Raw genomic sequence first — 12,467 nt, forward strand, 5'->3', positions numbered from 1 at the left:
AGATCCTACAACGAAAAGATCTGCAAATGAATAGAGGATATGTTTTATAGGTGTTACAGATTAAAATATTTACGTAAGGGGTCCATCAAACCACACAAACAAGATTCTTCTGGAATAAAAGTACAATACCTTTAATAAAGCGTATAGAAAGCAGATGCATTTTAATTTTCATTCTACGAGAGCATAATGACGCTATTTTCTATCTGAATAAGTATTTCAGTGCCTTCTAGCCTCTAACTTAAAAAAAATACTGAATTTGTTCTGCTCACCATTCCTCCCCAAAGTGCACACTGATGGCAGATACACTTCTTACAAGTCCAGCAAAATACACTAAGTTTTTCATGGTGATTTTCACATCTATACATTATGAAAAGAAAATAAAGTTATAAATTAAATTGGAACATAATCACCTCCACAAATTCTTAAGCTTGGGCGAACAGGTCAATTTTAAATGATTATATCTCAAGAAACACAGTATAAAATGTACTCCATGGCTTCTGAAAAGGAAGCTAAAGAAGTTTATGCGGACAATTTTTTGTAAAGTACTGTTTTCATTGATCTGGACTTTATAATCACATGCAAAATACAGATTTGCTTCTTAAAAACATAACACATATTGCATCATTTCCACGCAGCACTACAGATGATATATTCTATTGTACTACTACATTTTGGGCATGTGCTTAATAATCATATTGATTATTCATCTATACCTACATGAGCATGCACAAGTACTTTTCCTACATGTGGTCAACGATAACAATAATCAAGACACATGATTAACTGCACGATTTAATACTAGACCCTCATGGAAAATGAACAACTCAATTTTAAACGTTCTTTTAAACTGGATAGTCACATGAAAAACAATAAAGTTAGACTCTGTTATGGATTAACTATGTCCCCCTTCAAATTCATAGGTTAAAGCCTTAACCCCCAGTGTGAATGTATTTGCAGACAGAGCCTTTAAGGAGGTAATTAAGGTTAAGTAAGGATCACAAGGGCAGGACCCAAATCCAACAGGACTGGTGTCCTCTATAAGAGGAGGAGACACCAGGCGTGCACGTGCACATAGCAAAGATCATGTGAGGACAGAGCTAGGTGGTGGCCATCTATAAGTCAGGGAGAAAGGGAGGCCTCACCAGAAACCAATACTGCTAGCATTTAATCTTGGACTTAACACCTATCAGAACTGTGAGAAAATAAATTTCTATTGTTTAAGCTACTCAGCAGTATTGTTACAAAAGACCTAGCAGACTAATACAGACCCTTACTTTACACCATATACACAAATAAACCACAGGCCGGGTGCAGTGGTGGCTCATGCCCGTAATCCCAGCAATTTAGGAGGCCAAGGCGGGTGGATCACTTGAAGCCAGGAGTTTGAGACTGGCCTGGCCAATATAGTGAAACTCCTTCTCTACTAGAAATACAAAAAATTAGCTGGGCGTGGTGGTGCACTCCTATAACCCCAGCTACTCAGAAGGCTGAGGCATGAGAATCGCTTGAACCTGGGAGGCAGAGGTTGCAGTGAGCTGATAATCACACCACTGCACTCCAGCCTGTGCAACAGAGCAAGACTCTGCCTCAAAAAAAAAAGAAAAGAAAAGAATGAAGGTTTAACATCCAGAATATATAAATAACACCTGTAACTCAACAAATAAATTTTAAAAACTCTAATTTAAAAATGAGCAAAAGATCTCCAGTAAGCATATGAAAAGATGCTCATTACTACTAATCACTAGAGAAATGTGAATCCTAACCTCATACCATATTAGGATGGTTGCTATCAAAAAAACAAAAAAGAGCAAGTGTTGGCCAGGATGTGGAGAAACTGGAACCCTTGTGCACTACTGGTGGGACTGTAAAATGGTACAGTCACTATGGAAAACAGTATGGAGATTCCTCAAAAACTTAAATTAAAAATAGAATTACCACATGATCTAGCAATTCTACTTCTGATTACATAACCAAAAGAACTGAAAGCAGAGTCTCAAAGACATGAACATCCATAGTCATAGCAGCATTATTCACTATAGCCCAAAGGTGGAAGCAACACCAATTTTCACTGAGAGATGAATGGACAAAAAAAATGTGACATATACATACAATATAATATTATTAACCCTTAAAAAGGTGGGAAATTCTGACACATGGATGAACCTTGAGGACATTATGCTAAGTAAAATAAACCAGTTACAAAAAGAGAGGTACTGTATGGTTCTACTTATATGCAGTATCTAGAGTACTCTAACAGATAGAAACAGAAAGTACAATGGTGGCTGCCAGGGGCTGGTGGGAAGAAGGAATGGGGAGTTGTTTAATGGGTACAGTTTCAGATTTGCAAGTTTAAAAAGTTCTGGAGATTGGCTGAACATGTGAATATGCTTAACATAACTGAACTGTACATTAAAAAATGATTAAGATGGTAAATTTTATGTATATTTTACCATAATTAAAATGTTTTAAGTATTCTTTTGTTTATAAAGTAGACATACCCTTGCATTTGTTTTTTTTTTTTTTTTTTGAGACGGAGTCTAGCTCTGTCATCCAGGCTGGAATGAAGTGGCGCAATCTTGGCCCACTACAACCTCCACCTTCTAGGTTCAAGCAATTCTTGCTGCCTCAGCCTCCCAAGTAGCTGGGATTACAGGCACATGCCACCACGCCCAGCTAATTTTTGTATTTTTAATACAGACAGGGTTTCACCATGTTGGCCAGGCTGGTCTCGAACTCCTGACCTTAGGTGATCCACCCACTCCGGCCTCCCAAAGTGCTGGGATTACAAGCGTGAGCCACTGCGCCTGGCCCACTCTTGCATTTTTCAAAAAGCATTTCATTGATGAAGGACACTGAGCTTAGAGAAAATACTTACATAGGTTTATATTTTATATTTCTAATTCATAAGTAATCAGAATATAAAATGGGAAATTAATAAAAGTCAGAATAAATACATCAGGTACTGTTTGGAAGCTCATTTAGCAAGATTTCCAAAAGACCAAATTTATAATATAGCTTTTACAATACAGAAAATTTGCCAAAACTCCTCTTAATCAACAGCCTGTATTCACTTGCAGCAAGGGGAGGCCAGTAGGCATCAAACAGCAAGTAAGAAAGACTAGCAGGTTAGCAAACTGTAGCAGTCTATTCCTTTTGAGAGGCTCTAATAGAAGAGGCCCAAAAAGAGGTAAAAGGTCTTTCCAAACAGTAATACCCACCACTTCAGAGGAAAAACACCTAAGTGTTCACCAAAGAAATGTGCCATCGTATAGAAAAGAAATTAAATAATTATTTTTGGTGAGACCTCTACAATGCTACAAGTGACAGAATTTCTTAAAAGTCCAGTTAAACTTGATTAGCAGGTTTTTGGTTTTGTTTTTGTTTTTTTGGGAGATGGAGTCTCGCTCGTCACCCAGGCTGGAATGCAATGGCACGATCTCGGCTCACTGCAACCTACGCCTCCTGGGCTCAAGCGATTCTCCTGCCTCAGCCTCCCAAGTAGCTGGGATTATAGGCGTCAACCACGACGCCCAGCTAATTTTTGTATTTTTAGTAGAGACAGGGTTCTCCATGTTGGCCAGGCTGGTCTTGAACTCCTGACCTCAGGTAATCCACCCACCTCGGCTTCCCAAAGTGCTGAGATTATAGGCATGAGCCACCACACCCGCCCGAATAGTAGGTTTTAATTCTGATTACGCATTAATGTGTTATACTACCATAATTAAGCCTCTTTCTTTTTTTTTTTTTTCTTTTTTTAAGAGATGGGTTCTTGCTATGTTACCTAAGCCATCCTCTGGGCTCAAGAGATCCTCCTGCCTGAGCCTCCCAAGTATCTGGGACTACAGATACACACCACCACACCCTGTTCTCTTATTTCTATGGTTCTATTTCCTCAGTATAATGAAGAAACAGATAAATTTTTTTCTAATGACCTGTGAGGTTTCAACCTCTTGCTTTACCATGTTGTGACTCTACAGAAAGTGACAAGGCTTTATTTCTAAACATTCAAGGGTCCTGGAATCTCACCTAATTCAAGTTATTTTATTATTGCTGGACAGTGAAGACTTACAATTAACCATGTTGTAGCTTCTTCATCTATAAAAACAAATCACTGCCACATCACTCTTTCCTTTCTTTACCTGCTCCCCATAACAACTCTCCAGATATGTTCAAAATTCTTCAATCATGGAACATAAGACCATTTATTCATTCTTGTCCCTCAAATGACTTAACACTGTATTATCACTGTGTCCCCATTAAATAGTTAACAGAAATCATGTCTCATTTACCTTTGTATGCCTATCATCTAGCAAAGTACTTTCTGTGTGGGGGGAGGGGAGGGCGAGAGGTATCTGTGTGTATACATGGCATGAAATAACTGTTGTTAAATAAACACAGTAAGAATATGTTACTTAACAGTAACAGCACATGACTGACAGAATTAAAAACAAGAAATATAACACTACTTATTCATAAATAACCAAAAGGCAACTACCAATATAGTGTCATTAAACAATACAAAGGCAAAATCCATTCAACATTGAACAAAGAAATTGAGGATATACTTGTCCTTTTCATTTTCTTCATGTTTGGTGAGACTGCAGAGTTGAAGAGTATCAAGCTGTTGTGTTACTTCTTCTGCCCAACGACAATTTACTAGTTCTCGTAGCTGGAGTGGAGCACTGGGGAGAAAATCCATACACATACACTAATTCAGGAATTTGAGATTACTTTATAAAATAAATACATTTCTCAAAATAGAGAGCACAATAATACTCATACCATAACACTATTTTTTTTTTTAAGAGATGAGTCTCACTCTATGACCCAGGGTGGAATGCAGCAGCATGCATGATCATGGTTCACCGTAGCCTTGACCTCCTAGGCTCAAGTGATCCTCCTGCCTCAGCCTCCTGAGTGGCTGGCACTACAGCAGCACACCATCAAACCCAACTAATTTTAAAATTTTTTGTAGAGACGGGAATCTTGCTATATTTCCCAGGCTGGTCTTGAACTCCTGGCCTCCAGTGATCCTCCCAAAGTACTGGGATTACAGGTATGAGCCCCTACCTGGCCCCATAACACTATTAAAACTAAAAAAATAAAAAATAAAAAAAAAGACGATGAAAAATATTATCTGCGACTTATTTTCACCACATTAACACGTCATTTATGAAAAGAAACAAAAAGCTAAACAAAAACACATGATTCAGAATATGGACTGAATTCTCAACTTCTGAGTCTAAAGCTGTACTGTTGGCGTGGTGGCTCGCACCTGTAATCCCAGCACTTTGGGAGGCTGAGGCAGGTAGATTGCTTGAGCCCAGGTGTTCGAGACCAGCCTGGGCAACATGATGAAACCCTGTCTCTACAAAAAATTAGCCAAGTGCGATGGCATGTGCCTACAGTCCCAGCTACCCATGAAGCTGAGGTAGGAGGACCACATGAGCCAGGGAGATTGAGGCTGCAGTGAGCCAAGATCATGCCTCTGCACTCCAGCCTGGGGAACAGAGTGAGAGCCTGTCTCAAAAACAAAACAAAACAAAACACAAATCCACAGCTGTACTGTCCAAAACGATAGCCACTAGCCACATGTGACTCTTTTAAGTTAAAATTAAATAAAAATAAAATTTTGGCCAGGTGCAGTGGCTCACACCTGTAATCCCAGCAGTTTGGGAGGCCACGGCGGGCGGATCACAAGGTCAGGAGATCAAGACCATCCTGGCCAACATGGTGAAACGCTGTCTCTACTAAAAATACAAAAATTAGCTGGGCATGGTGGCACGTGCCTGTAATCCCAGCTACTTGGGAGGATGAGGTAGGAGAATCACTTGAACCAGGGAGTCAGAGGTTGCAGTGAGCCAAGATTGCGCCACTGCACCCCAGCCTGGCGAAAGAGTGAGACTCCATCTCAAAAATAAATAAATAAGTAAAATTTCATCATATAGCCACACTAGACACATTTCAAGTGATCGACAGCCACACGCAACTAGTGGCTACCATACTGGACAGTGTAGACATAGAACACTTTCATCATTATAAAAAGTTCTACTTGATAATGCTGGTCTTATAAGATAATGTAAGAAAGGTGGGACGGGGCACAGTGGTTCATGCTGCAATCCTAGCACTTCGGGAGGTCAAGGTGGTAGGATCCCTTGAGCCCAGGAAGTCGAGACCAGTTTGGCCAACACAGTGACATCTCATCTCTACAAAAAATAAACGAAATTAGCTGGCATGGTAGCACACACCAGTGGTCCCAGTTAGGAAGGAGGTTGAGGTAGGAGGATCACCTGAGCCCAGGAGGTCGAGGCTGCAGTGAACTGAGATCGCGCCATTGCACTCGGCCTGGACGACAGAGCGAGACTCTGTCTCAAAAAAATAAAAAGAAAAGTGAATACAAAAAGAAAAATGGTTAACAGATGGCACTCCAGCATTATTTTTTGAAACCAAAAGTAGAGATAACCTAAATGTCTCTCAATATGGGCATAAATAAATCAAGGTATAGTCATAAAACTGATTATCAGTCACTTTTTAAAAAAATGACTTATGTATACATACAACCAAGAAAAGATATCTACCATATTTTACATGAAAAAGCAAACTGCAAAACAATATTATATCATTGGTACATTTTAAGAAAAAGCATATGGGAATCACATACGCATATATATATATAAATATAGGCACAATCATACTGGATTAGGGCATTACAAAATACATGCACAAAAAACAGTCTAGAAGAATAGATACCAAACCCAACAATTTCTTCTGAAAGTATTATTAAGTGAGAAGACAGGGTAGGGAGTATCAGAATCAGAAGGCTTTTTATTTTATTTTATATTTATCTCTACCATCTGGATTTTTTTGTTTTTTTGTTTTTTGTTTTTATTTTTTTGAGACAGACTCTCGCTCTGTGGCCCAGGCTGGAGTGCAGTGGTGTGACCTTGGCTCAAGTGCAGCAGTACGATCTCAGCTCACTCCAACCTCCACCTCCTAGGTTCAAGCAATTCTCATGCTTCAGCCTCCTGAGTAGCTGCGACTATAGTCGCGCGCCACCACGCCCAGCTAATTTTTGTATTTTTAGTAGAGACAAGGTTTCACTATGTTGGCCAGGCTGGTCTCGAATTCCCGACCTCAGGTGATCCAGCCGCCTTGGCCTCCCAAAGTGCTGGGATTACAGGTATGAGCGAGCCACTGTGCCCGGCCAAGTTATCTGGATTTTTTTAACCAGAAAACATTAAAATTTTTTGCTTAATTATAAAAGATAAGTTATGCCCTAACTATCTGGATTTTTTAACTAGAAACATTAAAAATTTTTTGCTTAATTATAAAAGGTAAATTAAGAAGTTATACAATGATTTTCTGAGAGGCAGAGTACAACATAGTAAACATAATTTTAAGTCACATGAATTAGTCCCTGCATTTCTTTTTCTAGTCAAATTGCTTATTTCTACTCAACTATCTTCACGAAGAAGAGAAATGGGCAGACTGCAGGAAAACTGCCTTTATGAATCCCAAGGCACATTCTGATCTTACTATTTTCAAAATTCACAAATAATCGTAACAAAACACTTACCGGCAATGAGGACATTGAGCTCTCTGCTCTGTCAGCCAGCGCTAAGGGGGCAAAAGATTAGATATTGATTAGAAAACATCATTACTATATATATATATTACTTAATGTTTTATATTATATATAATATATAATATTCTTAATATATATAATATATAAATATATAATATTCATAATATATAATATATTATATATTATATATTTATATATTTTATATATAATATTATATATTATATAATATACTATATATTATATATAATTATATATAATATATGATATATAATTATTATAATGTAATATATTATATATAATATATACTAATAATTATATAATATATAATATATATAACATTATATATTGTATTATATATTATATATTTTATATTTTATATTATATATTATATAATATATAATTTATATATAATATATAATTTATATAATATATAACATATATTATATATAATATATATTATTAATATATTATATATTATATTTATATATATAAAATACTTAATACAAATCTAATGGGTTTAACTCTCTAGTGCTTAATTTTAGAGATACTTATAGAAGTAACAGGCAATCTACTGTTTCCCTCACTGTCATCCTCATAGGGATAAACTTTTGAAGGGACAAAACTCAACACAAAATAGCTGTTAAAAGGCTACTCTCACACAGGAAAAGCAATGATTTCAGGACTAACTGATTCTCACAGGGAACGTCTATATAATCTTATTATTGTCTTATAATAATGACACTGTCTCCTTTGCACTCAAAAGTAAACCACAGTGATGATTTATTTCTATCTAGTTTACTACTAAATTTATTTTTTGAAAAGCTAATTCAAAAAAAAAAGGAAGCTAATTCTGAATTACATACATTATAGACATGTAAATTAAACCGAAAAAAATGAATAAGCAATACAGCACAACTTTTAAGTCTTAAAACAGTTTCACAGGGCTGGGCACGGTGTCTCACGCCTGTAATCCCAGCAATTTGGGAGGCCAAGGTGGGCAGATCACCTGAGGTCAGCTGATGGAGACCAGCCTGGCCAACATGGTGAAACCCCGTCTCTACTAAAAACACAAAAATTAGCCAGGCATGGTGATGGTGGCAGGCGCCCATAATCCCAGCTACTCGGGAGGCTGAGGCAGGAGAATTGCTCGAACCAAGGAGGCAGAGGTTGCAGTGAGCCGAGATCCTGCCACTGCACTCTAGCCTGGGCAACAGAGCAAGACTCTGTCTCAAAAAAAAAAAAACAAAAAAACGGTTTCATAGTTCAGTAATTGAAGCTTCTAGATATCTTGGTTTCCTCATAATTATAAAAAGGTTTTAGAAGAAAATAATGTCTCTACTAAACCAAAAATTATATTAATAATTTATCAGGAAACTGAGAGCAATGTTATACCACATATAAAGGAGATGTTAAGATTTTCTGACTAGTTTTCAGGAAACAACAGGTTTATAATAAAAAAACTTTATGTTTTAATTGTCTGATAAATAGGTTCAGAGGTAAATAACTATGATCCTACACCAACGTACTCCCAATATCTGTTATTTGTTTATCTCTTTCTACTTTTTAAAATGAACATGAGCTTTAACTTGATGCCAAATAATTAACTTAGAAATAAAATTCCCAAGGAAACCTTAAAGGACAGTAAAAGACTTAAAATGATAGGAAGCAAGGTACTTCAGAGCAAAGAAAATAAAGCTGAAAGAAAAAGCATACAGAGCACGCCTGTAATCCCAGCACTTTGGGAGGCTGAGGCGGGTGGATCACGAGGTCAGGAGTTCAAGACCAGCCTGGCCAACATAGTGAAATCCCGTCTGTACTAAAAATACAAATTGAGCCAGGTGTGGTGGCATGAGCCTGTAATCCCAGCTACTCGGGAGGCTGAGGCAGGAGAACTGCTTGAACCCAGGAGGTGGAGGCTGCAGGGAGCCGAGACAGCGCCACGGCACTACAGCCTGTGTAACAGAGCATGATTCTGTCTCAAAAAAAAAAAATAAAAATAAAATAAAAAGCCTATGGAAAAGGATTCCTCCATTCTTAATAACCTTGAACATTATTATTACCTTGGTCCCTAGGCAAAAACGAAATTTGGGTCAGGTTTCTTCCCCTGAAACAATGGCATGACCATGCCACTCTTCTGTCAAAGTCACAGCTCCTCTCCAGAACTGGTCTCATGAACTCCTCTCCAGAACCGGCCCTATAACCCAGCAAGGTAATGTCTTTACATGTTTCCTCTCTCTGCCTGAGATATTCTTCAAAACCTTTCTTCATCTGGGTTACTCCTACTCATTGCTTAGATTTCAGTTCATAAGTTGCTTTCTCCAAAAAGCTTTCCCTGACACTCTGCAGACTATTTTAGATACAATTGCCATGCTCTACCACAGCAACCTATACTTCCCCCTTCAGATACTTTATTATGACGACTTATTTGTTGGTCTCCTTTGCCCTGCTAGACTATAAACCTTATAAAGACTGGGACTATGATAGGGAGTAACCAGATAGTATTTTAAATGTCTCCCTCCCTCCCAGTCAAAACAGGCTTACTGCTGCACTACATAACACTGTTGATGTATCTGTGCATTTGCTTATATGGTCCCTCCCTCCATATCCCGTCTCATAGAAATGTCACTGGATCATGTCCATAAAATTTCCTGCCTTTCCCAGGCTATAGTGAGTTTTACATTCTCTGAATGTTTGTGGTATTTTTATCTTGTATTCCACAATCTTATTTATTTATTTATTTTTTGAGACAGAGTCTTACTCCCTCCCCCAGGCTTGAGTGCAGTGGTGCAATCTCAACTCACTGCAACCTCTGCCTCCCGGGTTCAAGCAATTCTCATGCCTCAGCCTCTCAAGCAGCTGGGATTACAGGCATGCGACGCCACACCCAGATGGTTTTCGTATTTTTATTAGAGATGGGGTTTTCCCACGTTGGCCAGGCTAGTCTCCAACTCTGACCTCAAGTGATCCGCCCGCCTGGGCCTCCCAAAGTGCTGGGATTACAGGCATACAGGCATGAAATTACTCAGCCTCCACAATCTAATTTAATTACAAAATAAATATGACAATGTTAATACTTTGAGAAAAGCAATGTTTCTCTCAAACCAAAACCAAAGAACCAGTGGTACAATATTAATGCATAATATTAAACAAATATCTTTAGAGCATTCCCCCTCATTCAATTAAAAAATCATAAACATAAAATAAAATTAAAATTAAAAATTATTTTCTCTCCTTCATTAAACTGGAAGAATCACAAGCTTTAGAAAGTATTCAGATCTGTGTCTGATTCCCAGCTCTGGCACTTATGGACCACATGACACTGGACAAGTGACTGAGCTCGTCTCCTCATATGCAACAAGAGAATCAACATACCTACCCTGCAAAACCGCTGTAAGGGTTAGAGAGAAGCTGTTAGCAATATATACTAAGTATCTAAGATAATCTTAAAAAAAAAACAAACTGGCTGCTAACATTTATAGTTCAATTACTACTGGATGTGAGGAAAAAGGAAGATTAAGGTGAGCTAGGTTTTTGGATAAAAAACTGGGTTCCTGACTGGAAAAGAAACAGATTTGGCATGGTGAAAAACAAAAACAAAAACAAAAACAAAACAAAAAAAAACCTCTTATAGAGACAATATATTTCAGATGCATACTACAAGTCCAAATGAAGGTAGTTAGATACTGGAGGCAGAGAAAAGGCCAGGACTAAAAAGATAAAGTTGGGAAGTTTAAGTCTAGAGGTAGTGTTAAAAGTCATGGACCAGTCGGGTGTGGTGGCTCACACCTTTAATCCCAGCACTTTGTCAGGCCAAGGTGGGAGGATTGCTTAAGGCCAGGAGCTCCAGATCAGCCTGGGTCACATAGCAAGATACCATCTCTACAATAAATTTAAAAATTAGCCGGGCGTGGTGGACACGCCTGTAGTCCCAGCTACTCCTCAGGAGGCTGAGGTGGGAGGATCAACTGAGTCCAGAGGTCAGGGCTGCAGTGAGCCATGACCATGCCACTGTCTCTAGCCTGGATGACAGAGCAAGACTCGGTCTCTTAAAAAAAAAAAAATCCATAGACCATGAAGTTACTAGGAAGATGGTATAGCTATTACGGCAAAGATACCAAAGATAACGTTTCAAGAAAAACAGATGAAGTAATTTATGCTGAATGCTCCGAGAAGAAAAGATAAGGCCAACAAAAGGTTCATTGGATTTAGCAAAACTGAGTCTACACTTTGCAGGAGCTATGTGAGTAGTGTGGAGGGAACTAAAGCCAAGTTAGAATGGGTTGAAGGGTAAGTAGACGGCGAGGTTGCAGGGAAATGGAGTGGAAAACACTCTTTTAAATAGTTTTAGCTATAAGAGAAAACAGGCAGTAAATAGGAAATTTGTTAACAAAGGACTTTTATTCCCAAACAGCTCAAAATTGCAAGGAAACTAGGAGGCAGATCATAGAGGATCTTAGATGCCTTGTGAAAGCATACAAAATCTCTTACATCCCCTAATGTACTGTTTGAGGCAAACTATATATACATACAAAAACATGCTAAATACTTTCTGGGGTTGTTTTTGTTTTTGAGACAAGTCTCACTCTGTCACTCAGGCAGGAGAGCAGTGGCCCAAACACAGCTCACTGCAGCCTCAACCTCTTCATCTCAAGAGGTCCTCCCACCTGACCCTCTGAAGTAGCTGAGGCTACAGGTGTGCCCACCACATCCAGCTAATTTTTAAATTTTTTTTGCAGAGATGGGATCTTGCCATGTTGCTCAGCCTGGTCTTGAAGTCCTGGGCTCAAACAATCCTCCATCTTTGGCCTCCCAACGTGCTGGGACTACAGGCATGAGCCACTGCACCCAGACTAAAATAGTTTCTTACAAACATCTATACCAC

At 38.4% G+C, this 12,467-nt stretch overlaps 1 protein-coding gene across 22 annotated transcripts in view; it reads right to left on the bottom strand.

Annotated features, from left to right (window-relative positions):
* Window positions 1-12,467, bottom strand: part of TRIM37 (tripartite motif containing 37) — a 123,453-nt gene that overhangs the window by 100,148 nt on the left and 10,838 nt on the right. For all 22 annotated transcript variants that reach the window (XM_055101634.2, XM_055101629.2, XM_055101623.2 and 19 more), the window contains 3 exons: window positions 7,577-7,617; window positions 4,566-4,682; window positions 270-357 (listed from right to left, as the gene is read on the bottom strand). In XM_055101634.2, coding sequence (XP_054957609.1) covers window positions 270-357; window positions 4,566-4,682; window positions 7,577-7,617 — 246 coding nt within the window. The remainder of the gene's footprint in view (window positions 1-269; window positions 358-4,565; window positions 4,683-7,576; window positions 7,618-12,467) is intronic.

Source organism: Pan paniscus, chromosome 19 (assembly GCF_029289425.2).
Source record: "Pan paniscus chromosome 19, NHGRI_mPanPan1-v2.0_pri, whole genome shotgun sequence".
In the NCBI taxonomy this organism is placed as follows: Eukaryota; Metazoa; Chordata; class Mammalia; order Primates; family Hominidae; genus Pan; species Pan paniscus.